This window comes from Syzygium oleosum, unplaced genomic scaffold, assembly GCF_021117445.2.
Source record: "Syzygium oleosum isolate NSW1041296 unplaced genomic scaffold, Sole_v2.1 Sole_v2.15, whole genome shotgun sequence".
Classification (NCBI taxonomy): Eukaryota; Viridiplantae; Streptophyta; class Magnoliopsida; order Myrtales; family Myrtaceae; genus Syzygium; species Syzygium oleosum.
In genome coordinates this window covers 7,441,971-7,469,142 of record NW_026607499.1, presented here as the reverse complement: position 1 = coordinate 7,469,142, position 27,172 = coordinate 7,441,971, and the positions used below count along the sequence as shown (strand labels likewise).

Here is a 27,172-nt window from a genome sequence, read left to right as displayed (position 1 = left end):
CGACAATGAGATTTTACACTTTTTGAAGCACAAAATCTCAGTTATTTTACTACTCGACCAACCCATTAAAACGTGGCCACGGTAGTCTTAAGCTCCAAATGTCAATTTTGAATCATTATAAAATAAATCAAGAAACAAATCCTTTCGAACAATAAGCCAGGTTAGATGATTCCATTTTGTCGTCCTTTTGCATGATAGAGGTAGCTCTGGCTGCAGAGTACTAAGATGAAATATGTTAACTAACCCTAGATATATCTCTAATGGTTTATCATCGACTGCGACATGATGAAATGTTTTGATTATCATAAAGTGATATCAGATTTGATGTATAAGTGAGCAAAATAGAGTGCGTAAAATCAGAGAACTATAGCTAAACTTGTAGTCCAAACATTGGTTGGGTTAGGTCTTTCTCTTGAGATTGTCTGGTTTATCTTAAACTTTTCGATTCTTTCACGTGAGAAATGGGATTTACTCGTGTCCCGCGTTCCGGGTACTCATTGTGCACCAGTTTCGGTTTTTTCGGTTAATTTTAAAGTACTTTCCCGTTGATTACCCAATTGCTCGGGAGGGCGACTCAGCTTATTGGATGCGCGCAACGGCTATATAGCTCAGAGATGTCTCAGTGCAAACGTATTCATATGTTTCATAGATTATGAATAACAAATTCTGTCCCTTGCAATTCATCTTGAATAACAGAACAGGCTTCCATGGAATTTACTGATAAAAGTTTTAAGGTTAGAATTACATTTATAGAATTACATTTATCAGACCATACAAATTTTCCTTGGTTCTGTTCTCCTGTTAGAGGGTCTCAAATCACACTCTTAAGTAAAACAAGAAGAGTCATGTGTGAGCTTGGATGCACGAACAGGTTCTCTTTTTTTCCCCTAGGACAAATCAAATTCTTTTAACTTCTCTTTGGGTAATGTTATTGTTTCATTTCCCTTCTGTATCAGTCTTCATCTTCTTTGTTGGAGCATTACATTCGGAACTTTTTTGTATCGCAAAGTAGCGCACTTGACACATTTGAAAACGAAGATGTGTCTCGCCGGTTTCTTTGAATCTTTATCTCAGTAAAGAAAAGTGAAATATTGAACCAACAATGTTTCTCTTTCACAGAGGACTTTCTGTGATTTGTATTCCTAATCCCAATCAATCCTTTGCCGTTCTTGAAGACTATGTACAAAATATTTTGATGGATGCCGCCTCACTCTCAAGTGAAAACAGGGCAGCCTTCCACCACAACTCCTACAGCAGTAGGGCATGTAGCCAGTGGACACCCATCCAAATCATTCCCCCACCAATCCAAATCAACGCTCTCAAGCCCCAAGCAGAAGTACAGCAGCACCCCCATGAATGCAAGCCCAGCATCCAGTGCCCCAGAGAGCACATAATTGTATTTCTTCCACAGCTCCGGCCGGTACCGGTACACCACAAACCCAGACAGGAACCCCGCGATGATCCACGTCGTGTAGTTCACAGCCGTCGCCGGCGGCATGTACCCTGTCGCCCCGATCAGGACCGGCATGTTGATGAGCCCGATCCACTCTTGTTCTGGGAAGGCCTTGTGGGCCAGCCACACGAGTAGGGGTGCGATTGCTCCTCCTAGGAAGAACCAATTGATGGCCCCATAGGTGCCCAAGTTGCCGAAGATCCTCCGCGGCCCGATCAGGCCCCAGATCACCGACGCATCATAGAAGACAGTATCGCTTGGGCACGTCCAGGGGCTGCTCGAGGAGGTCGTCTCGCAGATGTCAGGGATCGTTTCCATGAGCCACCACGCCGTGCCCAGGTACACGAACCCAGCTATAAGAGTCCCCACTACCTAACGAACAAAAGGATCAACATTTGGAGTACGTTGGTAATTTGAAGTCATAATATTGTTGCAATGGAAAATTTTCCTAGTCATAAGCCAAAAGGATGAAGCAGGCTGATATAATTACCTGAGCCATGAACATTGTTCTAGGAGGGATTTTCATGTAGTGGCCAAGCTTGAAGTCCTGCAGAAAGGTGATGGCTTGAGTCATGCTTATGTACCCATACACCTTGAAGCACATATTCGCGACTGGGTATCCCGGGTAAATATACCCGATTATGTACTCGGTGATGATATTCAACCCTGGAGTCTGTTGCAGAGGAAGAAAAACAAAAAAGGAATCAGATAATTGACAATATGGGAACCGCCTCTTTGTATCAACGCTGCTGCATAAGAAGGGATCTTTACCTGATTCGTGATGGCAGTGATGATGCCGATGGGAAGAGTGAAGACGATGGCGATCACACAAGCCAGCAAGACGCCCCACCACGGGAGTTGAAGTTGACTGTTGTAGTACTGGCAGGCAAAGATGGTGGCTGCAATGTTCGCCACCAGGATGCACCAGAACCACCACTCCGGGACTTGCCTGTAGCGCCTCATCATTCTTGTGTGTATATCAGCTGTCTTCTCTTGGAAACTTGCCTTACTCTGCTCCCAAATCTCCCTGCATATACGATATTGATTAGAACTTTTGAAGTAAATATTTTCGGATGACGCGAACAAACAAACTGATCTTCGTTGGCTAACTTAATTGTCACTTCTGTATTACCTTCCGTGGAAGAGAAGGACGTGAACGACGGTGGCAGTGAGTGAAGCAAAGCCAACCCCATAAGTCATGGCGAAAAACGTGCTGAGGTAGAGAGGTCCTTCCTTCTCGTACGCCGCGAGATCAAGGTGGAAATTGGAGTCAATGATGCTCGAGATGTTGTACTCCTGGCCAGTAGAAGTGAACAGGTCGTCCGAGAATATCGGGAACGTCTTGGCCTTGTACACATTGAGCCAATAGCAGATCGGAGTCAGCACGTACATCACGAAGACAAAGCCTACTGCCACATTGGCGGTGGCGAACCACGGGCTGGCCAGCGGGCTCCCGAGGTAGGCAGAGATGGTGGACCAGTCCAGCCCGACGGCTGCGATCCCGAGCCCGTAGAGGCCCGAGCCGAGCTGCTGGGCCAGGATGGATTTGGGGAAGATCCAGCAGATCCAGGATAGGGAGGTAAGCATCTCGAAGATGTAGCCGGGGAAGACGTAGTATGCGAAGCTGCAGATGAAGGCGATCAGGAAGAACTGGGTCCGCGTCACGCCACCCTTCGGCCGCTCCTCTTGCTCGTGAAGCGCCCTGCGATCAACAGTAAATACACGAAGCATTGGGCACAAGATACCAAAAGTTGATCCAAGTCTTTCAATACACAAACCTGAAGAATATTAACTTACACATATTACAAACTTGCGATTAGATTAATTGACCAGAAGCTGTTCATTCATTGTATATACCTAAGAGGGAAGACACCTAGAACTAAAAAATCATAACTTCGCCTCTAGATGAGTGAATTTCAATAGGCAATTACATCGTACGCGTCCGAGAAAGATAGCTTTTACCCATTTCTTTATTTTTTCTGTTATAGTTCTTCACTGAATCTTCCACAGGAAGAGAATAGAATTATTGATGTCGCTTGGTGAAACAGAACTTCAGGAATGATGGTACTCGAAAAGGGTCTATGCAAAGAGAACTGTATCAGAAAGTCTCGAGCATGACTCTTTCTTTTTCTGTCGTTTAATTATTGCTGTTATTATTGTTATAAATTTTCAAAAAGTAATGGTCGTCGGTGTCATGCACGTTCTTGCTCTGGCATATCTCTCATTACGGAGGCTTTCTTCTTCCTGGGGAGGTTCCTGCCTAACCTTTGACTACTAGAGAAATGAACGAAGCTGATATCCGAGAGTCAAAAAAACTGTATACACGACTAATCAAACCAACCGTTAAAAGCATCGCTTAACTCATAAAAATAAGCACACAGTGGGTAGGTTAACTTAAGTATCTACGACTCCGAATACAACCGATTTAAGTGTCAACACAATCGATAGGTGTTCGAGCTAACAAGGCTTCTTTTTTTTTGGGTCATGCACTAAACTATATTACCTTCTTAGTCCGATCAAAAGTAGGTCATTCACGTAAGGAGTGAGGGCTTCATGGGGAGTAAATTCCCTGTGACCCGATACCAAATAATTGCATTAAGGAGGAATCAAACAAGAGATCTCACGCTTCTTAAGGCGCGAAATCTCGATTGTTTTACCTCTCAACAAACCCATTACGACATGACCCGTAATAGTTTTGTCGGTTTATCATACACGCCTGGCACTATGATGTACTAGGTTTTATTGTGAATTCATATAAGATTTTCTGTATAACTAAACAGAAATGTATATAAAACCAGAGGTTTAGTCAAATTTGCAGCTTAAGCACTGGGTTCCAAGACAACTAGTGGTGGGTAAAGGGTCTTCTCGTGAGCTGATCTCATATATCTTTGGGATTTTCTTAATTCTTCCCGTGGAAAAGTGGAGAAATGTGACTCTCGTGTGTCCCACATGGTGGGGACTCAGTACGTCACATAACAGAAAACGTCCGAACTTGACAACCTCAGAAAAGACACAAGCCGTGACTGTCCTCCTGCAGTCATTACGAACCAAAGCCTTGCCGTGCCAATCATTCAAACGAATCACGCATCCCCGGGAGATTCCACAACAAACATTCCTACGTTTTCTATAGATCAACCAGGACAGAAATAAGAAGAACGCACAATGAGAGAGCGATACACTGCCAAGGCAATATAATTCATATCTCATCATGTAATGTTTGGATTTTATTAGAAAAGAATGAGATTGCAGCATTCAAGGCATTATATTTTTCGTCTTATATATAATTGAAGTAGTTGCTAAAGATGAAATTATGTGTGTACATGTATGGTAAAGTTGCTGAGATGAAATTGGTACCTGAAAAGAGAGACCTGGACGAGGTTGGCCGGCCACCACATAGCCGCTGGCTCCACCAAGTATTTCCTGAAGATACCGGCCCATCCGAACCCTAGCACCTACCATTCAAACCCAACCACCTACACACCATCATGGACCCTCCCTCCCATAACATTATAATATTCAATATGAAAAAAAGCAAATTTTCATTACTTTTGGGAACACACAAAAAGAAAAAAGGATCAACATTTTCCCCATAACTCAGGAGTTCCAAGTTGCGAGACTATCAATTAGCACTTCATCACCGTGCATCATTTTGTCCAAAATAAAGTTTCTCTTCCATCTTGTAAGGCCATTGTGTTTCATTGACTACTAAGGTCCCGTTTATTTCACATAAATTAAATAATTTTAAAAATATTTTCTCAAAAATAATCGTTCGTATCGCTTGAATTAATCAATCAATGAAAATTGTTCTCATTATCGACAACAATTTATGCTTGAACATTTTAGTGAACGATAATTTTTTTTTTGTTTCATTCATTTTTGCAAGCGATACGATCGATTAAGCAAATTATTCATTTTCCGCGAAACAAACGAAACCTAAACATGTACCAAATTTTTGTACAAAGCTATTGAAAATAACTCCATTCTTTACGCAATCACATGGTCAACCTCACACCATATCACCTAACCGAACCAAGTTCACAAAAAAAAAATTGTTCTAAAAACAAAAATAATTTCGCGAATTGTTCCCTTGGTTAACGGAGTGAATGCGCTTGTTAAAAAATGGAGACATCTTGTGAAAATACCTTTTTTCTTTCAACTCGCAAAAGGAAGATTGGTAAGAAAAAGAAAAGGGAAAAAAGAAGGGAATTCAAACCTGGGTTGTGATGACCACAATCAATGACACGAAGAAGGTGATGTGCCTCTTGTAGAACACCTTCACCACCGTGACCACGTGAATGGCGTAGACCGTGCCGGCGCCGGAATTGGCGAAGATGGTGATGAGCACGTGCTCCTTCACGTTGAACGGGCCCGGGTTCAGCGTGAACTCCCACCGGGTCCCCTTGAGGAACACCCGGTCCGTGATCCTCGCCGCCATGAGCCGGCCGAGCGGCACCACGGCAATCTGCGCCGAGATGGCCGTGATGGTGAGCGGCTCGGTCCGGTACCAGAAGAACTGGTTGAGGAACGAGAGCAGCACGCACGACACCGTCCCAAGGACCCACATCCGGAAGGTGAGCACTGGGAGGGACGGGTCGTCAGTGGTCGGCACCGTCAGTGCCACCTGTGGGACCGGCGAGTTCTCCTCCGGCTCCTCGACGACCCGATCCAGAGAGGGCGAGGAGGATGATGCGGCGGGGTTGATCGAGTCCCCATTCTTGGATACTGCAAAAAGCAAGATTGCCCAATTCAAGGAAAGGAGCTTGACAGAGAGAGAGAGAGAGAGAGAGAGAGAGAGAGAGAGAGAGAGAGAGAGAAAGAAATGGGGATTAAGAGGACTCACTGAGAGGAGCTCTGATTTCTTCACCTGGTGATTCTTCCATCTCCATCTCTCTCTCTCTCTAAGTCATTTATATATTCTCTGTTCTGGGCTGAACCTGGGTGGTGATGAGATTTCAAGGAATGGGGTACTGCAGGTTAAACTATGGAAAGTGGTATCAGAATTTTGGGGGTCAAATAGGAAGATGGAAAGGAAGGTGGAAAGGTTGGGTAGAGAGAGAGAGAGAGAGAGAGAAGAGAGAGAGAGAGTTGAGTTGTAGTTTTGATTGTTTTACTGTGAGTGGAAGATTCAGTACAGGAGGAGGTTATTGAGAAGGTGAGTTGTTGCAGAATCTGATGCACGTGTGGTTAGCTACAGTTGTTCCTTTTGTTTAACTGGTTTTTTCCGTTCCGTCTTTCAGTTATGACTTCAGTTCAGTTCAGAGGGCTTTCTACCCCGCGATAAAGAATTCATAACGAACCCAAAAAAAAAAAAAATGGACGATAAAGTTAGCTTATGAAAATGATGTTGGAGAATCTTGCTTGGTGCTTGGTTTATTCATTTTTTATTTGTGTAATTTCATAGACGAGTATTGTTATATCTATTATACATCACGACGAAATAAAAAAGTAAGTTGGTGTTAGGGGTGATCAGTTCTAGGGTGGGTCAGTTCTAGACCTGAAATCTGAAACTGACCCTGTTATAACCGGTTCCTAATTTTTGGAACCTAAAACTTACCATGTTTGCCCTGGACCTTGTTTTGAAACCTATCTTATTTTTTCGGTCCGGTTTCAAGGTCTACGCAAGAACCTGTTTTTTTTTTTTGTTCCTTTTTTCGGTTTCATTTTTTCCTGGTAACAAATAGGAAAACTTATAACTCAAATCAAAAGTTATAAGTTTGATTGTGCAAACAATCTTAAGTATTCATACAAAAGCATATTATCTTAATCCCAATAATTTAATGGATGTGATAAAACAGCATAGGTTTCAGTTGGATATGTAGTTTCTTCGTTATAGAACAAAAATTTTAAGAAAAAGGAAATTGCTCTATATAATGCTTACAAGCCCTTGAGTTAAACTATCTGCAAATAATGATTACCTCCCTCATCCTTCCTGATATAATGCTTTGAATTTTGGCCCTATAAAATTGCAAGTGAACCTCCATATAAAACCGGTTCTAATATCGGTCCGAGTGAGTTTTTACTTGGAACCGAAAATCGGACCGGTTTTAACAGGTTCCCGGACCGGTTCAAATAGTAACCGGTTCCCAGACCTATTTTTCGGGTGGGCTGATCCGGTTTCTATGTAAACTCGGTTCGGTTGCACACCCCTAGTTGGCATTAAGAACAATTTGATGGGTTTTCGTTTTTTTCTCTTTTGCGGTGTTGTTGGGTTTGCGGATCTTTTTGAGCATTCGACTATCTGAGTGATCATAGTAGGATCTCGGTCCCATGACCAATGAGAGAAGTTGTAGAAACAAGAGGCTTTTTAGGTGGATTATGGCCTCGAGGAGTTGTCTCTCGATTGCAACGAGAATCGATCTTTGAAATACGGTTTAGTATTGAGTCATGATCAACTCTATTGGTCATCTTAACGAGATTTCTTCTTGTTGATGAAAGAGGTCACACGCCTTTTTCGTGTCTAACTTGTATGCACGTCATAATCCTTTCAAGAGCATGCGACAATCAATTATCAAAATACGAGGAATCTTGGGAATCATGAGGAGAACTTGTGTGTAGTTTGAGTTCAAGATATTAGAGCTCTTTGATGTGCTTCTAGTGTCGTAGGAAAAGGGGGATGAATACTGCGTCAAAGTAATTTCTATCTTTCAGGGTGAATTAAGAAAAGAATTTCAAGTATAGAGAGAAAAAAAAGTTGATTTTTTTTCAAAACAGCAAAAACTCCCATGCATTGAGATGACTGACAAACCCTAGATGGACTAATCCATCAAGGCCTCTGATCATTGGATACTGGTGAGATGCTCGACCAGTTATCATCTCACATGTCCAACCGATTATCACATGAACTGATAGTTGTATGGTCTCTCGAAAACTTGATTCTTGAGTCATAACTCCTTGCAATTTTTTCATAATTGGTATACAAAAAATCGTCACACACAAACATTCAAAAGTTTTATGATCAATGGATGAGATTTACTCTCTTTTTTTATCCGACAGACATCGAAGCGTTAGACATTCATTTGGTAAGGAATCAAGGATCCTTAAAAACACCGCACATGAAGAAGACAACTATTTTTTGAAGAGTAATTAAAATATGAAAAACTTTGTGGAACTAATTCTTTTCAGCTCTTAACTTTTTGTCTAATGTAAGACTTGCATGATTTTTATGCCAATGGAAAACTTGTGACGAGATCTTCTCGTCAAATCCGCCATAGAGGGGGTAATCTCAAAAACCACCTAGTATAATCATGTCTCTCTCGAGAGTAACCATATTTTCGAATCATCAATTGCTCTTACATTTTGAGATCCAATTGACTCAATTTCTTGTACATTTGAAAGCTTGTTACCTATAGTTTCATGTTGTGTTTTTCAAACTGGGAGATTGCAAACTTTTTAAATAAAAGCCATGGTAAGTAAAACCCACATTTAAAATCGAAAGCACATTTTAAACCATTTTAATTAGAGATAAGATTTCGGTCGAGTTGAACATTTTGAAGATGCAAATGCGGCAGTTGTGAATTTGGCAAGAAAAGAAAAAAGAAAAAAGAAAAAAAGACATTTGTGAATTAAGTTTACCAAGTACAAGAGCGAGATAGATAGATGGGAAACCTCGAACTAACTTTCTTGTTCTCTTTACTGTCCTTCAAAAAAGCAGACTTGACCATTTTCCTGAAAACGAGGACGTCCCAGGTTCATCTGAAAATGATTGTTGCAAAATGATTGTCGCAAAATTCACAAGACAATTTTTATTTTATTTTTTTCAAGTTTCATTGATTCCTCACTAAATTTTATTCCTGATTTATCGTTTATAAAAGAAAAGCAAGATGCAAACGAGACAAGATCCACATTGACAACCTTCGGAAAATTAACGAGTAACGTTAAGCCCCGACTGATTCCGTCGTCATATTAAAAAAAAGTAAAGTCATTGAGCGCGATGTGGCTCGCATTTTGGCACTCGATATGAGGGAAAAAATTAATGTGGACACCTCCACTTCGTAATACACAAGAAAAATTGTAACTTTATTAAACTCCAATTTATTTTTTTGAAAATTTTCAGGTAAATCAAATTGCGACCTTCTGGTATCTCTCTGCAATCTCTTCAACGATTTCCATAGTGAATGAAGCATTATCAGGGTACATTTCTTTGAAAAGATAAAAAAAAAAAACATTGAAATTAAAACCATTGCCATGCAATCATGGCACTTCCAAGAATTTGAGACAGAGAGAGTATTCCCTTTCGATATGGAAAAACAAATTATGCAGTTTCATGGACATGGAAATGTCACACGCTCTAGTTGATCACCTATTAATTGGTAAAATACACGTATCGAAAACAAGAACGAAAAGGGGTGAAACATGATCGCCTATGAGCTATACAAACCAAGCATTTGAGAAGAAAAACCTTTCCTACCATCAATTGACTATTGCATTCAAGAAATGGACGGACAGAACCAATATAATGATAATTCTTTGCCTGCTATATAATAATAATAGAAGCTCTAACCAGCAATCCCCAGAGCAAATTAAGGAGCAAGACCAAACATTATTTCAGTTGACGCCAGCTGATGGATCGAACCAGAAATTTATCGAGAAACAGGAGTACACGATGTGGACCGAAAAAGAAGAACAAGGAGCACATGAAAAAGAAAAAAGAAAGATCTATGTGAGATCTATCAACTTGGAAAAGGAAAGCATGGGGATATAACATTTTCTACTGCTGCAATTTCCTTTTGGGACTGTCACTAATCACAAAGTATGATATCAGGTTCTCCTCACGAGTTTAGCTCCACGAAAAGGCTGGCTTGAGGATGCAATCCTGCTTCCTTCAATGACAATGAGTGCTTGTCCGAACCATAGGACACGCGAGGGAAGTTGGAGACCAAGGTGTAATTCCCCATTTCCAAGCAATCCAAAGAATCGACATAATCGTACAGTGACTGTATTGTGGCGTCACTGTGAAATCTCCGCTCTTTGCGTTCTCCAGTAGGGAATCGCACCAACACCTAACAATCAACACCCGATCACAGACATTCAGCAAGGAGAAGAAACCACCACTCCCCAAAAATATCCAAGTATTAGGAGTCTAGGAGGACTTAAAGCCATTATGACGGGTATAATACAGTGAATAACAAGAAAGGAAGAAGACTTCGCATATAGGAAAGGAAACTTACCTGAGTTACATTTGGTCCCTTTTCAGGTTCCGCCCCAAGAGACAAGGACTTCTCCTCCCGAAGTTTAGCTAGCGCGGCTGCTTTTTCAGCGGCTTCGTGCTCTGCTCTTTCACGAGCCTCTTCTTCCTCTTTGCGCTTCCTTTCAGCTTCAGCAGCTTCTCTCTCCAAACGCTCTTGCTCCTCTCTCCTCTGCCGTTCCCTAGCCTGATATGGAAAAGAAAGGGTAAAAAGGAGATCATTAGGGCCAATGGGAGTGCCAGTAGGCCCCACAAGGACAATTATCAAGCAAGTAGATACTTCTAGTGAGAAAATAAAAATCAGTCTCCTCCTAACCATAATGAAATACCCAAAAGAAACCGAAACTAATTCATCCAGTAATCTACCTGATCTGCTTCAAGAGCTGCTCTGTAAGCGGCATCTTGCTCCTCCCTCAACCGCATGTTAGTCCTTCTTTCTTCTGCTTCAAGTCTGGCTGAAACAAGAACAGGGCCACTTTCTTCCAGCACTCTCTGAAGTATCATAAGCATTTCTTCAGGTGACTTTGGGCCCTCAACCTGCAAGAGGAAATACATATGCTTGAATTATGAGTAAAAGAACTATAAATCTGAATTAATGGAGAGGGAGTTTGACATGAGGAAAACTCAATCCTCCATCTTAGTAAAGAAATTTGATTGAAAAAGTCTCAATTCTTTTTAGAAGACAAGTGCAGACATAATTCATTATATATGTACAAATATGAAGGTGGGGAGCATTCAATACTCAATTGGGGATGGCATTCTCCCTGGCTATCTGCAATCAATACCGAGAGTTGATCTTCCGAGGAATTTAAAGTAAACTGATAGATGATGAGGGAGGAAGAGGCAAACCTACGTAAGGCAATAGTCCACACTGATACTTCTATAACAAACAGGAAGTCCACAATATACTTACAGAGTTGGAAAAATCAAAATTATGGCAGACAAAGCAAATTTCTGCATTTCAAATGCAAAACTAGTTCCTCATGACACGACTACCCGTAAGATATTAAGAAAACAGTGAGGAAACTAATTCCAAAAGTATATAGTGAACAAGCCCAAGCAATACGTGTTTTAGGTTGTTGGTAATAAAACTTCAAACAAAGAGAGTCTCCACTGAAAATGGAAAAATCAGGAATCTCAATGCTTTTTGTGTTAAAATACACGTGTGAGTTATTAGAAAATGTCCCACGCCGGAGAATTAGTGTATGTGGAATAGTTAATATATCCCAATTGGCACATAACTTAGTGGCTTAAGCTTTTGAGTGAAGGTAGATTGAATTGGATATGTTGATTGGCTCGAGCTTGGGCTTTCACTTGGTGATCTCCCAAGTGAAGGTGCTTCTGTTGCGCACTCCAAAAGACCTATGACGCTATAATCTCAACACTTTGTACTGGTACTGAATAATTACACACATATATCCAAAAGACCTATAACACTATAAGCTCTTCAAAGGACCATCGAGACTTTGTGTTAAGTAGGCAATTATTTTGAGTTAAAATATCCCACGTAACTTGTTTATGGAGGTTGTCTAGGCTTTACACACATGTAGTCTTCCTCCACTTAATAATTTAAGTGTTTTTGTTTGATCTTCTTACATGAAAACAAAGCCAGGTTTCAGTTGTTCGTGGCCATTTGATGTCTTGTGTCACGTGTGGTTCTTATCTTTTTATTCCCATTTGTCATTTTATGCTCCATCCGAACATCTATTAAAATGCATACGGGGCGTTGAAGTATCCCATCTCTCTTCCATATAAAGTTCCTCAGGATTTACACATATTTAGCCTCCCTCCATCTAATACCTTTTCCTTTTAAATTGGACTTTCAACCATTTCGCAGAAAAAAAAGGGGTCACAAAAGGGACAATTCAGGAACTTAAGAACCTATATGGCAATAACTTCAAGCACATGTCCATTCATAAAGAGTCTTGGGGCCAAAAACTTGTCAGGATATGTTTCCATGCTAACAAGTCATCACATAAATAAAATCAACTCCAAAATTGAAATAAAGTTTCGCCAACAGTTGTTATGCCCCATTTACATGATATATGACACCAAATATTAGAATAAAACCAGTTAATCCGCAATTGGAAAACGAAGAATTATATCAGAACAAGCACACATCCAGAACACCGTTATCGTAACATAATGGCACCAACCAACAACAGATTGAGATTGCCGTGTCCCCCCAAGAACAAGTTCTGACTCTAAATCGCACAAAAAGCCTTGACATTACATTTAAAACATAGAAAGAGTAGAATAACAGAACAAGCCAAGACCTATTTACCCAACCTTCGCATTGTCCAGGACAATGTCCTACGATACTGAAGAATAGCAAAAGAGAAATATTCAAAGCAAATGCCTTCCAGGACATCGTTTAACAGTCCTTAAGCTATTGCGTGACTGCTATCAACTAATCAAGTTCTTCGCCCCTAAACATCGAACCATAAAACTTAAAAGAGAAGTAGCAATTGCAAGAGTAAAGCTCAATAAGCACATGAATCGAAGCCCAAAGAAAAAATGTCGGAAAAGAAAATAAGAAAGCATCGCAATTCATTTTCGAGTAAGAACAAGCAAGATATCCTCCTTATCACTCCTAGGAGCAGACATAATTACCGATCTCAACGATATATGGACCATGCAAACAACTAACAGCACTAGCCTGTATCTTGGTAATAGTTACAGAGATGACGAAGTTCTTAAAAGCACTTCTGGTGGATTCTGCCACTTACAATGGAATGGACTATGACCAGATATCAAGAATAAAATCTCACTAACGCAAGATGACGTTTTGATAAAATTACAAATTTGAGGGTAGTTTGAATAATCTTCCAACAGACACTGCCTGACCTAACATCAACAATCCCAGTCATAACAAACAAGGATGCCAATGAAATCAACTAACCAGCTCCTATATGAACAGTTTACGACAGATTCTTTTTTCCCTCAAAGCAAAACCTTAATCAGCCAACCGAACCAACAAGTGCCAAACTAGCAAAGTAGCAACCAACCTTTACGTTCTATTTCCCCCATGTTTTCCCTCTACCCCTAGGAGTCGATAAGTGATAGAATCATGTCTATAATCTTAAGACCTTGCAAAATCACTCAACAAAATAATATGCTCGAAATGCTTCATCCTAGGGAAAGTTTCTGCTCTCTGAAGAGTGGAAAAGATGGTTTTCAGAACAAGCTATATGCCCATCACCATTTTCTGGTTGAAGGAAAAAGGCTTCGCCAATTAACCAATGTTACCAACATGATAAAGTACTATCCATCCCACATGCCACTTAATCTATGTTCCTTTTTATCTTTCTCAAAACATCCCATGCCCTATCTTGTCGATTTTTTGGGGGACAAGTCTGCTCTCCTTCAACAAGCTCAGCAATAAGCAAGTATTTTTAAGAATTTAAAACAGTACATATTATTCGCTGCAACTGCTTCTACACCTTACTGAGGCAGCTAAAACAAACTCTCATGGTCAAACATATTTCACATTCGGATCACCATTACTATAAACAACTTAGCCCTTTTCTGCTCCAGACACTCTAAAAGAAGAAATCGCCCTGCACTTCTATATCAACAATTAAGAGCAAGAAAGAAGTACCTGTTGAAGCAAAGCAATCCTCTGATTAGTGGCAGCCATAACCACAGCGCAAAAGGGGAACCGTGATGCTTTCAAACTATTACTCATCTTAAACCCTTCGCTGGCCCTTATGCTCCCACCCCACGCAACGAAATTCTCATTCACGAAAGCCGCCAACGCCTCACTGCACAAAGTCTGCTCACAGAAATGCGGTGTGTCCGGATGATCCGGCGAGTGCAAGTACACGAACAATAACTTGTATTCGTTCCGCGACCGCTGCAGGGCATCCATAAAACCCTCGGACACGAAATTCGGCCTCGCCGCTGCCGCCGCGCCATACTCCCTCTCGAAAGAAGCCACGAATTCCATAGCCTCGGCCGCCGCGGCCGACACCGAGACCAACCTCGCCGAGGCCTCCCCGCCGCCCCGTCCCGAGCCGGAACCCAACCCCACCATCCCGAGGGAATAAGACAGGACGCCGCCGGCTATCCACATCCCGAGCCCAATCGCGCCGGAAACTAACCCTAGGCCGCCAGAAATCACCGAGACCGGCAACGTGATCAGCCTCCACGTCAGGCTGGGCCCCCCGGGGGCGGGGGCGGGGGCGGACGGCGGCCCGACCTCCAGCCGCCGATTCCCGGAGCCCGCGCCGCCCGCGGAGGCGGCGGCGGCGGAGGACGCGGAGGGGGGATCGTCGGGGGGGTTGGAGCCGGTGAAGGAGGCGATCGCGAGCTCGAGGTCCCAGCCGTGGGCCTGGAGGATCTCGGTGCACAAATCGGCGTCGTCGAGGCCCGTGATCGCTTGGAAATACGCCACCTTATCGGATACATCGCCCATTTCTCTCCCTCTCTATCGATGAACGAGCGAATTGCAGAGAGATCGCGAAATACAAGCAACGAGACGAGCGTGCGCGCGCGCTAACTGCTCCTTCTCCTTCTCCTTCTCCTTCTCCGTCTTCTTCTTCGTCGTCGTCGTCTTCTTCGTCTTCTGCAACTCGGGCTTTAGGCCGGAATGAAGGACTGGAGTGTTCGTTTCGGGATGGATTGCGCTTTCTCTCGGAGGGGTGGTGGGGGGGCGGAAATGCCGAAACTGGACTCCGGTTCGGCGTGAAATAACGAGAGTGCCACCCGACTCCCAACCGGTTTTGCGGAAGTCAATGAGGAACGGGCAGGTTTGTCGGTGAGCCGTCCTCCCGTGTCTGAGCGGAGAACTGGCGAAACGGCCGCGGCCGAGGCTGGCCGTCTTTGGACGGGCCTCCCAGGGCTCTCCGGCGATCCCTCCCTTGGCAGCCATTCCCGATATCGCGATGGGTCGTGACCACCATGCGCTGTTAGAAATATTAAAATCTTTTTCGATTTCTTCCTGTAACTTTTCTTGAGGAGCAAGTTGATTTATAATTTTCTGCCGTAAGATGATTCAAAACTTGATCGTCAAGTTTTGACGAGTCAAATTTGCTTAGTAAAGAATAAAACTTCACTGCCTTAGGAGTAGTATAAACAGGCATGTCCCGTCCCCATTTTTGTCAACGTGTAGAAAAAAGCTTATAAAGCTAAGCTTGTATTTTCTCTGTGTAAAGTCTACGCAAAAAGAAATTTTGAATGCTATTCTCTCTCGTTTGTGTATTTGTGTGCTCTTCACCAAAATCTTCAAAGTTTCTCTATATCCTTTTTGGTTTCAACAATTCGATCGCGGTTTTCAATTCCAAAATACCGCGACTATAAGTTAGATCGAGTGTCCAACTTGAAGCGGGACATGAAAACATAAAAAAAAAATGAGGTTAAAGATGTGAAAACAAAAAAATGAATCTTTTTCGTACCTTGCAGCTACCCATATGACTCATTGATAAGCTAAAAATTGACAAACGCTCCTTCATAGCTAAAAATTGTAGCAAAAAAGAAAATCGAATGGACCAGTAGAAGTATGCCAAATACGCGTTATAATGAACAATCACTTGGAAAAAAGGGTGATGTTCATAGCGAATGGACTCATTTTTTTCTTGACAAGAGTGCTGTAAATAGATACAAAACTTGGTCACGAATGGATATCGGCCGTTCAAACATAGGTCTTGCCGTTCCGTCATCGGGCTCATGCTCTTCGTGCGGCATTCAAACCGGAAAAGCCTCCGAACTACCCATGCTTCCTACACTCCTGTAATAACCTGTGAAGGATGCTTGAGGCGATACTTTTGTACATAAACATGGTAACGCGTCTCAGTTTGAGGAAGAGGGTAAATTGTCCAAAGACCCTTTTCACCTCCCGGTTTTTCATCCAGTAATTACCTTAAGCAAAGGAAAAAAAAAACGTATTACAGACACCAAAGCAAAGAAAACTTAAGTATTCGGAAAAGACCATAAATCTACAATCCCTTATTATGGATACCGCAACTCCAAAGATTTTCATCAGTGGATCAAAAAGTAAACAATCACGATTTATAGGTTGACATACGTTGAACGGACGAAATCTGCTGCACTTCAAGCTCGAAGATCGCGAGCGTATCGGATTCCGGAATTATAGCTCTTGAGTCATCAAATTCGTTGCGATACAAACACCTAATCTGGGTGCCCTTTGCACGAGAACACCATTTTGGGGGTTGGGACACCATACCCTGACGTATAGACAGTACAGGAGTGATTCCGCATGACTCGACTGTCGTCGAACTCGCAAGGCCGCGTATTGGTACGCGTGCCCGCAAGAAGAGAAACCCTTTTGGGCCTTTGAGAAGATAATGCTCCTGTCTTTGGGTATATGCCCATTTCAGCCAAGCAAAGCATCTATCTTTTATAGTATATTTGGAGGAAGAGGTCTAGTTCTGGTGTTCCAATTAATTGATTTGCCGTACAGAAAAGGATTTCTTCATTTGGTTCCCATTGGAAAATTTCAAGAATTTCAATCTAGCTCGACCATGGACATATATTGTTTCCAGACTCGAGAGTCCTAGATACAGATAAGATCTCTCACCTGTAATTTATACTGCAGCAATGAAGAACCAGAAGCCTATCGCGGTATCACCTGAAGCTGAAAGCAACAGTTGCTTAATCAGTTTAACACGAAGTTGGTTAACTTTTTGGCGAATCAACACACACAGCTAGACAACTCCACTACATTCTTCGCTCTTGATCCCAGAGACTTTCGCCTCGGTTTCTGTCGTGTGCATCCCAACCAACAAAAACTAAGAAACCGTAAAGATCTTCAGATTTCTTTCCTGAGATCCCGACATAGACAAGATGTGCACCTAACTGACAGGTTGCACTGGAATGGCGGCTTCAAAGAAACTCCGCCAGCAAAAGGTCAATACTCTAGGCAAATAATGCGGCACTACTCGACCTCCTCGATCAAAGTCTTTCCCCGGATTACGCCTTTATCACCATTTTTTTCTACCCTTTTGCCGTCTTCATGAACGAGAGCTGCCTTTTTCTCGGCAGCTACAATTGTTGCTAAGGAAGTCCAAGCCTCCTTGGGCTGTTCATGGACCCAACACATGATGAAATAAACTTTCCTTTCGGCGAGCTTAAGCTTATTCTTGACTTCTGTCCTCCTTGATCTCTTCGGCTTCTCTAGCTTCAATTCCCTCTCTCCAGCCTGAACAAGCCTCTGAAGGTCGCTAAGAAGGCAGATTAAAGCAGGGGTTCCAAGAGAAAGGACGCTCACGACATCGTCTATAAGAGCTATCCCAAATTTTAAGCCACCCACATGTCGATAAGCTGGAGAACAAGTCTGCTCTAGGCAATAAGATAAAGCTTCAAGCATGGTTTCCGGCTGCCCACTTTGACCCAGGACAGAAGACACACCCAGAAGGACCATCGACGAACCCACCACATCTGTCTGCCAATCTCCATTGTAGAGGCGAACCGTGAAACAGTAGCTATATACGATGTCGACCAAGTGAACAGCTAGAAGTGGAGAGGGCGGTGTTGAGCTAAGCTTGCTAAGTGGCAGTAATGGAGTGTCAGGGCCAGGAGGGATGTCACTCAAATAGGAACTACCAGTATCAGCATCTGATAACCCTGATTCTTCATCCCTAGCAAGCGGTTGAACAAGCTGAGTCCCGTCTTGGCTAAGACGTATTTTTCCAGCAGAAGGGTTCAACCACCATGGTTCCCATGGATCAATCATCCTGCTCAGTTCTCCAGATGCCACAGCTCTGTGAAACCGTTTCTTCTCTTCCGTAGATAGATCGTCCAAACTGATCTGTCCACCTGTGCATTGCCATAGCATCACAGCTTGCATCATCTCACACAAAGTGCAAATGCAAGAATATGCATAACATTACGAGTACCAGTACCATATTGAATCATCAAATTTGTTCATTTCGCATGACGAATCATAGCTCAAGGGGAGAAAAACCTGATTTGTACATAAGCATCATATCCAAAACGTTGTCTCCATTGAGGCAAAACAGTACCTGATAAAATCTTTTCTATAATCTCCTCAGAGAGGCCCGAATCTTCACCTAACATCAAACAAACAATCAGTTAAAATCTTTTGTTTGCAAAAAGTAAAAGGCCAAGATAAAGCTCTCATTCAGGACCCTAGACTGTCGCCTTTTTCCTATTGTTATATAACACTGATACCAGAATCTAAATTTACTTCCATAATTTACAGATTTAGAAAAGAAAGGGTACTGCAGTGGTCTTTTACCCTACTTTTATGGCTCCAAATCTTCACCTGTATGCCACCCCAAGTCGACTTCATATTTTCTTGTTTTCCATAGTCATAAACAAAGTTTAATGCAAAGAGTAACCAAGCACAATCACCGGTTTCAGTATATAAAAGGATTGGTTACAGATATTGATGAAACTAGGTAGAAATTAAAGCTCTCAAAGTATGCATGCTTACCACTTGAGAAAAAGCACACCCCACATGACCAGCATACAAGCAGTTCGATGCAAACAATAAGCCATGGCTCTCAGGTCTCTATCATTTGAATTATTTGATATTTTTATAATTTTTGTCTAGGTAATAATACACTGTCACTATACAAAAGACATTACACAATAACCACGAGAGACTTGTAAAACAAATAACAAAACCCAGTAAATGGTTTAGCACTGTGCACCCACTTCCTTATGCTCGAGTTAGGAGATCAGACACATATTGTTATGAGGTTTGCACAAGATTTTACTGCAATCAGTTACTTTTTTATGTTTCGCAGAAACGCAACCGGCAACCATCTCTTGTGATCTTAAATCTTAATATGCAATTCATGTTGCCAAAAGAGCACATCAATCATATTACATATAAGAGGCAACTTAAAGTACTTGTGACTTCTTGTTGCAGTTATGAAAAGAAAATAATATTTCAGATTGCAAGGAAAAGTAGTAGCCCAGGAAAAAGGTCTCAGATAAACCTAATAGACCACTTTCAATGGATATGCATCTAGAAAGTACAGCACTTCTCTCGGTACTCAGTAGCCTATACATAAAATCTACACTGCACAGAAATCCAATTGTTTAGAACATGTAGATTACCAATCATTACCGACCGGTCTCAATTAGACAATTAAATATCTAGGTACATACCGTCCTCATCCATACTGTCTTCCTCCTCTTCTGAATGGAGTCTTTTAAGTATGTCCAACATCTTTCTCTTGGTCACATCGTCCGATTGGACGTGGTGCAGCTCCTGGACTACATTCTCTCGCATGAAAGATTCCGTGCATCTAACACTGTGAGACTGTAACACAGAATAAGATGAAAAGCCAACCATATGAGCCGGTAAGGCGCCAAGAGCTTGTTCTATCAGTTCATTAATTAAGGATGTTTCCAGCAAGAAACGGCTGGAAAGAAATTCATTCGAGAAACCGCACGAGTTCGATTGCTACATGGTTCGAAGTATTCATCATCGGCAGTACTATTTTACCTTGTAGCATTGCAGGGAACAATACCGGGAGTTACATCGAGGGCAAGTATACTGCGAGAATTGTTTCTGGCACCTACCCACGAATCCAAAATACAACGTCAAGAAGCCGCCGAGCTCAAACTCAACAGACCCACTAAAAAGAAAAAAACCGTGAAAAATCCAGAATTGCAATGAGCCCACCGGAAGAAAAGGGGGTAAAAACAAGAAAAGAAAAGGGAAAGCTAAGAGTATTTCACTCAAAAGTTCTCCAACGGATGGGAACAGAAGCGCGCCGCCATCGATACCCAGCAACGAGCATCGTGCAGCCGAACCGGTGGCCGACGCCCATCAACAAACGAACGAAGTTAAAAGACAGCAGGATGTGGAACAGCGGAAGGAAGGGACGTACACGAGGCAGATCGTGCGGGAAGGAGGATCGAGAGGGGAAGGAGCGGGCGACCGAACCGCGTCGGCCATCGGAAGCGATTGGGCTGCGCTTGGGCGCTGCTCTCTGCGATTGATTAAATTACTTCGCCACCTTCTTCTTCGTCGCGGAAAGAGAGAACGCGGGCGTTTTTCGAAGACACCGGAAGCGTCTTGCCGTGCAGGGAAGAAGAAGAAGAAGAAGAAGCTGCTCTCGGGCGGGCAAAAGCAGGAAAAGGAGAGCGCCGTTTTTGTGCGTGCGTGGACCGTGGGCCGGGATAATTTCTTCTCTTTGAGTGCTATTTCTGTTCTCAAACGTGGAGGAAATGTCTTTTACTGTGTGCTGTCGACAGTGCTCCTGGTACCTGGAACTTGGAAATAACTTGGATCAAGCAACATCCCATCCCGAAGGGGACTACTTTTGTTGAGCCGTGATTCATACTCTCCATCGACAGGAGGGATCCTGCTCAACCGCTCAATGCTAAGCAGGTAGGGTCCGGGGAGCTGCCCCGACAGTGGTCGTAGGGTGCAGCGCCCCGTGAAGCCAAAGGGCTTTTATATTTTGAGTCTGTAATTTTTTGGCAATTTAGGTTTGTGCCCATGAATCGCTACTGTTGTCATATATATTTTCATTTTTTTGTAATGGAGAGATGTAACATAGATGTGCGATGTGCTAATTATAGTGGAATCTTCTGTTGGACGTAGCGCTAGTTTAAAGGTGAACCAGGATAGAAACCTTGTGTCTCAACTTCTTTTTTTTGCTTTTACTATCTATTTCCTCGTGATTGTGCGCCAAATCTTAACAGTCTTGAATCCCGAGTGTTGAGGTTGGCTTGGATTGGGTGTATTTGCTCCATCTCTAGAGCTCGTAATGAATTGTTGCACAGCCAAATTCTTCCTTCTGTGAATTTTGTATTCAAGACGGTTGCTTTTGCTGTCAAAGTCAGTATCGAAGGGCAGAAGCCATCGAGGAAAACGATTCATTCAAGCTTGGCTTCTGAGATATGTACTAAGTGCCATATGAATTTTGATTAGGAGTAGTAGTTTGCAGTTTCCATTGTACTCTGTCTTCTATTCCTGGGCAGGATTTCTTGTAATTTGGTGGAAGATTATTGCTTTTTGTATGCTTCAATTTGCTTGGCTATGTATAGGCACTAGTCGTTTCATGAAGTTGATGTGACAGTAAAAATTTGACTTAACCCATAAAAAGAAAAGGTTCCACTCTGGAAACATCTAACCAAACAGTACTGTTACATCTGGTGCCACGATATTAAGGATTAAGTACCCTAACATGCTCAAACCAGAATAATGGACACCAATCATCGATTGGTTGGAAACAAGAACAAACACTATCTCACCTTGGTCTGCTTTCAAGAATTTTTTTTGGAAACCAAGAAACTTTTTTCGTCTCTCTTATTTACAGATCTTCTGGACCATTAATTCCTTGTGATAGATCATCTTGCTCTTGTGTGGTGTGAAACAGCAATCAAATTTTGCCCCACCTAAAACTTTGATCCATATCCCAACAGACTTTTTCATATGAGATCTCTACTAATTCTGATTCTGAGATTCATTATTTGGAACTATATCGATTCTTCACAGATTACCTGGGGGTCAATCTTGATATTGTAAACATGTAAATGATCTTGATCGGTGATAACTTAACCAAATCAATTGGTGTGAAAAGATTTGTTTCTTGTCATTCATACCCTCTCAAGGGCCTTCTGTGTTCCCTCCTCATTCTGTTTCTGCAGAGTGATTCCGTTCGTGGGCTGATTGTGTTTCAACTTCTCCTCGACTGCGGGCTTAAATTCGGCCAACTCCGCTAATCCTTCAACCTCATCCACAACTCCTTTGATTCTTCCGGCAATTTCGATGAGTAAAGATGCTAAAGTCACTAGCGGGACGACATCCAACAGTGGCATTGTAGCCAATGATGCGGCTGATCTCTCTGCTTTCTCACTCTCTGTGCCACTTACTTCAGGTGATGGTAATGGAAGAAGCAAATTAGGAAGATCTGCTAAGCAACTCTGGAGGTCTTTCACAGCGTCATCCATTTGTCCTACCGCAAAATCTATCGCCGACGATTTCCTCGTTGCCTTGATTGCTTTCCCTAGTTCTTTTATGACATTGGAAGATATGGAGCTCACTCTCAAGCACGTACTCGCAAGATGGCTCTTTATCGACTCTGGGGCCTGTTAAAATGCACGTTCCAATTTATCACCGTATACCAACTGAAGAATTCGGGTTGAAATTTGACAAAGATCCATATGAATGGGACATCTACATACCAACTGAAGAATTCTTAGTTTACCTGAGTTTCTGAATAGATGCAACCATAGAGAGCCTCGACACAGTATGCACATCGACGTATCGATGCCCCGACTTTGAGGTACTGTTTCCACGGGTGCAGGAAGTTGAAACGGTCATGCGCCGGCTCCCATCTAGCAAAGTTGGCCTATAAAGGAAGTAATTTAAAAAGGGAATTAGAAACCTAAAGGCAAACTTCCACAAGTCGTCGAAAGCATCATGCTACTGTTGGTTAGATTGCATACCATAATTTCTTCTGTTGCTTTTGAAGTTAACACGCATTTGTAGCCTTGTAAGTTCTTGATAGGTTCATTCTTGCCGCCTTCGATACTACCATCAAAGTATTCGATGACACAACCTAGAAAAGGAAGAAAAGGAATCGCGTCAAAAAGTTCTCAGAAAGATGCAAGTTAGGTCACTAAGAATTAGTTGCGGTCATTTCCATTCTGATGCTTACCTTCTAAAGAGCAGGAGAGCTTGTCCAAGTTCCGGAGGATCAGATTGTGCAGCTCGGTGCCGGCCCAAATGGGGCAAACGAGCATGCTTACGATGATGCACAGGGAAGTCCCAATGATGACTGTGGATATCCTCTGGTGGGCCAAGGCCAACAGCTCATCCACCCGGTAACCTGACACCGAGACCAAGCTGAAGGTGAGGATGAATATCATGGCGCCGTAGTCGAACCGGGCTTTCACCGTCGGAATGAACCTCGAGAAGGTCGCTGCAGAAGCTGGCCAAGATGAAAGCACTAGTTAGTCATGAGCTTGGATTGCATATATATCTAGGTAATGAACTTATAACACAGTTAAAATGCGACTGCGCCCAGTTCATGTACCGAGTAGAAATAGGGAAGCCCCAATGATCAATCGCTCAAACTTCTCTCCAGATCGTTCAGCCACCCAGTTGACGCCGACACCGAGGAATCCAGCGAGAAAGGTCCCGCAGACTCTATTCAAACATTTGCACATTGTTGCACCTGCAGTTAAAGAGTTAGGATTTGCCAGTTACTACGAGATCAATACTCATGAACTGTATCAAATCATTAGTAAGAAAATCTCGAGGATAAGAAGTTTGCTTACCAACAGTCTGCTCGAAAACTACCACGACCGTCATAACGGCCCACATGGCGTTCCCGCCAACGCCTTCATACAAGGGCCTCATGTAGTAGAAGAGCGACACCACGCTGAGCGCCATCCCAACCTTGAGACAGTGAATCACTTTCCTCGGGTCGGCGACTCCCAAGTTCCATGCTTTCAGAAGAAATCCCCAAATTTTCGAGACGAACCGCGAAAACAGGCCGACTAGACAGTTCCAAGCCTTCATGACCGGCCCTTCGTGAGGAACCAATGTTTGGGTTGTTCCATCCACCATCTTTATCGTCCACTCAAGTCCGTTGTTCATTTCCTTTGCCTGAGACATCTTTTCTTCTCGCTTTGGCTGGTGGAATTGATCTGAATGAAACAGAAATTTGATGTCACTTATATGGCACTGATGAGCATTATCTGGCAGCACCAAACTAGTATGGTCATGGCTTGCTGACTGTGGAGGACTATAAATAGATGAAATATGATGACGTACTGCTTTTACGTACAAGTATAGAAAAATTAGAGATCGGAAACCTCCACTGCAATACTGACTTTTCATTTTCCTTCTCTTTGCTTGTAATTATTTTCATTTCGAAACTATCAGCCTAGTGCTTGTTCTTTCCGGTTTGAGCTTATTCCCACTATTTAGTTTCTTCTTTTGTTAAGGGGTGGCAAATCTTGACCCGACACTAGAACACTGCTCGAAAAAAAGTCACTGATCTGCTGAAACAAATCCTAATCCTACGCGACACGACACGATTAACTTAACACTATCACGTATTAACACGATTTTCAATGAAAAGTACTTTACAATCATGTTGAAATATTTTGGTGATGATATGAAATGATATCAATATGATGACATGACACGAATTGTCACGAAACATGGAATGTTTAAGCGGTTTATCCAAATTCCAAACTCTATGTAAGATGACCCTTAATAGTTTGTAACATAGGCATGCCATTTCTATGTCATCTTAGTTTCCTATTAATCATGTCATAGAATATAATTTCTGTGCTTTAGACACGCATACCTTATACAATATCGATCACATTTGTGACAATGACATTAGAACCTAATGGCCTATAACTTTGGCCACATTACTGCATTAAGTAGTCCTTTTTTTTTAATTTCCCAGGGCACTAGGGCATTATTTTATCCCTGTCTTAGTCTCTCTCCCCCATCATCAATCTCAAATCTTGACATGTATGGCCAGAGTCAACCTCATATACTTATGTGGACCACATTAACCGTTAGGTCATGGCCATGGGTTCTGCTGAGAGAATACAAAGTATTCTTTATGCTGATAACTTATCCTCTACTTTGCATTTCTTGCCTACCCACTAACTAAGTCTTGATGATAATGTATAGCACATAAAAAAAAACCAAATGGTGATATTACGAGGCAGACACGACAAAGTGACTTAACAATCTGCCATCTATAGAACATATGCACCTCATTCTACCCAAACAAGATCCACTATCTTGGAAATTTGCCAAAGTGACTTAAAAATCTGCCATCTATAGAACATATGCACCCCATTCTACCCAAACAAGATCCACTATCTTGGAAATTTGCCAGAAATCCCTAGTTCCCAACATAAGATGTACTGATATACTCAATCCAGCAATCATCGAATGTCGAATATCATGGTATATTTTCTTCTTCTTTTTAGAATAATAACAATCGACATTGTGTGATTGACTTAAATGGACAGAAATATGTAATCTTGTTTCTAAAGCACCCAATAGGCTCTTGTGAAAGAAAGAAAGAAAAAAGGCGATAGTGCATTCAAGACACTAGAGAGCCCTCCATCTACTAGATATCCACCAAGCTGACAGCCCCAATATGTCTTAGGAAAGCTCCAAAACATTTGTTTAGGTTGCCCGAAAGTAAAATAAACAAAAAGGAGAAATCAACTTAAACTGTGGTTTTCTTTTGTTCTAGTGCACCTTGCAGTTGATGATATTCCTAATTTTATTGGCAAATTAGGTCATGACTTGGACTGCCCCATACTCCCAATAGAATTGAGCACTAGTGGAACAAGATCAATCCGAACCCGATTGGCTTGTGCTGATTTTACTTGAAACGAAGAAAAGAGCATTCATCTCCTTTTGGTCTTTCCACAAAAGCATTAATTTTGTACGGCAAAATCAACTTAGGTCATGATTTTGACTGTCCAATAGTCTCATGAGATTCATGTATGAATTTTGTTAGAAATTCCGCAACGAAAAATTGATGTGATATGGAACAGTTAATATATCATAATTGACTTATAACTGATTGACTTAAATCTTTTAATGAAGGTGGGTCTAATTTAATATGTTGACGAGCCTGAATTTAAGCTCTCTCCCTTGACAATGAAGGTCTCGTACTTATACTGTGCGCTCCCAAAAAATGGCCATTCCCAATATATATCGGAATGAATCTCGTGAACAACATAGTTTCCAAGTAGCGGATAGACTCAGATTTGGATCTCCAAGAGGAAGGAATCTCATTTTTTGGGCAGCCTTCACAGTGTTAATGACCTCGAACTTAGATTCTCCCTTAGCAATCTTCTCAAACGATGGTCTCGGACTTATGCGGCACGCTCCCAACATTGAGCACTACTGGAACAAATTCGATCCAGGTGGCTTGCACTGGTTTCACTTGAAACGAAAATAAAAGAGCACTTATCTCCTTTTTCCCATTGAATTCTTTCCACAAATCCACTGATTTTGAAAGGCAAACTCAACTATCAAAAAGGTTTTTGTCTTCTATCTCCCACACAGTTCTTGGGAAAATTACCAATTCAATCCTCAACCTATTGCATTTGTGCCAATTCAGTCCTAAACCTTTCAATTTGGCCAATTCAGTCCTAAACCTTTTGTAAACCAGCCAATTCAGTCCTTTTGGCCGGTCGGCGCTAACGTGGCCGCTGGCCGGCTGACGTGATGCCGGCCGGCGTCCACGTCGCGCGACCGGCCAAAAGGACCGAATTGGCCGTTTGCAAAAGGTTTAGGGACCTAATTGGCCAAATTGAAAAGGTTTAGAACGAATTAACACAAATGCAATAGGTTGAGGACTAATTGATAATTTTCCCCACGCTTCTTCCTTTTTCTACTTTCTTTTAATAATAGTATTTTTGCCTTATGTGACTTTCATGTACGTAATGAAGCACTTATCCTAACATGAGTAGGCCAAGTTAAAAGGTAATTGTAACCTTTTTGTAGCTCTCCATCTTGTGGCACTCAAGAGATTGTGTATACATAAGCACATTAACGACACAATGCATTATTCTGTTGGCACGTACAAATT

The 27,172-nt window shown here is 42.1% G+C and overlaps 4 protein-coding genes across 6 annotated transcripts; all 4 read right to left on the bottom strand.

Moving 5' to 3' along the window:
- Positions 1-1,052: 1,052 nt before the first annotated feature.
- On the bottom strand, positions 1,053-6,544 carry LOC115675652 (oligopeptide transporter 7). Its single transcript, XM_030598401.2, has 7 exons — positions 6,294-6,544; positions 5,667-6,175; positions 4,808-4,905; positions 2,586-3,155; positions 2,225-2,480; positions 1,944-2,126; positions 1,053-1,825 (listed from the first exon to the last, which is right to left on the bottom strand). Exons 1-7 carry the CDS (start codon positions 6,337-6,339, stop codon positions 1,214-1,216), a joined length of 2,274 nt encoding a protein of 757 aa, XP_030454261.2. The 5' UTR covers positions 6,340-6,544; the 3' UTR covers positions 1,053-1,213.
- A 3,362-nt stretch (positions 6,545-9,906) lies between these two features.
- LOC115675539 (plant UBX domain-containing protein 10) lies at positions 9,907-15,200 on the bottom strand. Its single transcript, XM_030598253.2, has 4 exons — positions 14,239-15,200; positions 11,004-11,174; positions 10,621-10,824; positions 9,907-10,452 (listed from the first exon to the last, which is right to left on the bottom strand). The coding sequence occupies exons 1-4, from the start codon at positions 15,052-15,054 to the stop codon at positions 10,222-10,224; spliced, it is 1,422 nt and encodes a 473-aa protein (XP_030454113.2). The 5' UTR covers positions 15,055-15,200; the 3' UTR covers positions 9,907-10,221.
- A 1,846-nt stretch (positions 15,201-17,046) lies between these two features.
- Positions 17,047-20,754, bottom strand: LOC115664692 (uncharacterized). Of its 3 annotated transcripts, none has more exons than XM_030586587.2 (5): positions 20,465-20,754; positions 20,077-20,149; positions 19,737-19,890; positions 18,620-18,661; positions 17,047-18,413 (listed from the first exon to the last, which is right to left on the bottom strand). In XM_030586587.2, the coding sequence occupies exons 1-5, from the start codon at positions 20,530-20,532 to the stop codon at positions 17,533-17,535; spliced, it is 1,218 nt and encodes a 405-aa protein (XP_030442447.2). In that variant the 5' UTR covers positions 20,533-20,754; the 3' UTR covers positions 17,047-17,532. The 3 variants fall into 3 exon arrangements, with proteins under 3 accessions (XP_030442447.2, XP_030442446.2, XP_056174511.1); XM_030586586.2 differs by having other exon boundaries at positions 18,620-18,667; positions 20,465-20,749; XM_056318536.1 differs by lacking the exon at positions 18,620-18,661 and having other exon boundaries at positions 20,465-20,752.
- A 1,427-nt stretch (positions 20,755-22,181) lies between these two features.
- On the bottom strand, positions 22,182-24,207 carry LOC115664691 (aluminum-activated malate transporter 10-like). The gene is made up of 6 exons (XM_030586585.2): positions 23,868-24,207; positions 23,624-23,764; positions 23,246-23,518; positions 23,034-23,146; positions 22,793-22,936; positions 22,182-22,673 (listed from the first exon to the last, which is right to left on the bottom strand). The coding sequence occupies exons 1-6, from the start codon at positions 24,205-24,207 to the stop codon at positions 22,182-22,184; spliced, it is 1,503 nt and encodes a 500-aa protein (XP_030442445.1).
- Between the last annotated feature and the right edge of the window lie 2,965 nt (positions 24,208-27,172).

Coding starts and splice junctions, on each gene's coding strand:
- LOC115675652 (XM_030598401.2), bottom strand. CDS start 6,339: ATGGAGATGGAAGAATCACCAGGTGAAGAAATCAGAGCTCCTCTCA. Junction 6,176..6,293: donor AGAAATCAGAGCTCCTCTCA/GTGAGTCCTCTT, acceptor TGCTTTTTGCAG/TATCCAAGAATGGGGACTCG. Junction 1,826..1,943: donor GAACAATGTTCATGGCTCAG/GTAATTATATCA, acceptor TTTGTTCGTTAG/GTAGTGGGGACTCTTATAGC.
- LOC115664691 (XM_030586585.2), bottom strand. CDS start 24,207: ATGTCTCAGGCAAAGGAAATGAACAACGGACTTGAGTGGACGATAAAG. Junction 23,765..23,867: donor AGTTTTCGAGCAGACTGTTG/GTAAGCAAACTT, acceptor CTTTAACTGCAG/GTGCAACAATGTGCAAATGT. Junction 23,519..23,623: donor GGCTTCCCTATTTCTACTCG/GTACATGAACTG, acceptor CATCTTGGCCAG/CTTCTGCAGCGACCTTCTCG.
- LOC115664692 (XM_030586586.2), bottom strand. CDS start 20,532: ATGGCCGACGCGGTTCGGTCGCCCGCTCCTTCCCCTCTCGATCCTCCT. Junction 19,891..20,076: donor GTTCCCTGCAATGCTACAAG/GTAAAATAGTAC, acceptor TCTGTGTTACAG/TCTCACAGTGTTAGATGCAC. Junction 18,668..19,736: donor AGACAGTATGGATGAGGACG/GTATGTACCTAG, acceptor GTTTGATGTTAG/GTGAAGATTCGGGCCTCTCT.
- LOC115675539 (XM_030598253.2), bottom strand. CDS start 15,054: ATGGGCGATGTATCCGATAAGGTGGCGTATTTCCAAGCGATCACGGGC. Junction 11,175..14,238: donor GGATTGCTTTGCTTCAACAG/GTACTTCTTTCT, acceptor TTCCTCTTGCAG/GTTGAGGGCCCAAAGTCACC. Junction 10,825..11,003: donor CAGCTCTTGAAGCAGATCAG/GTAGATTACTGG, acceptor TTTCCATATCAG/GCTAGGGAACGGCAGAGGAG.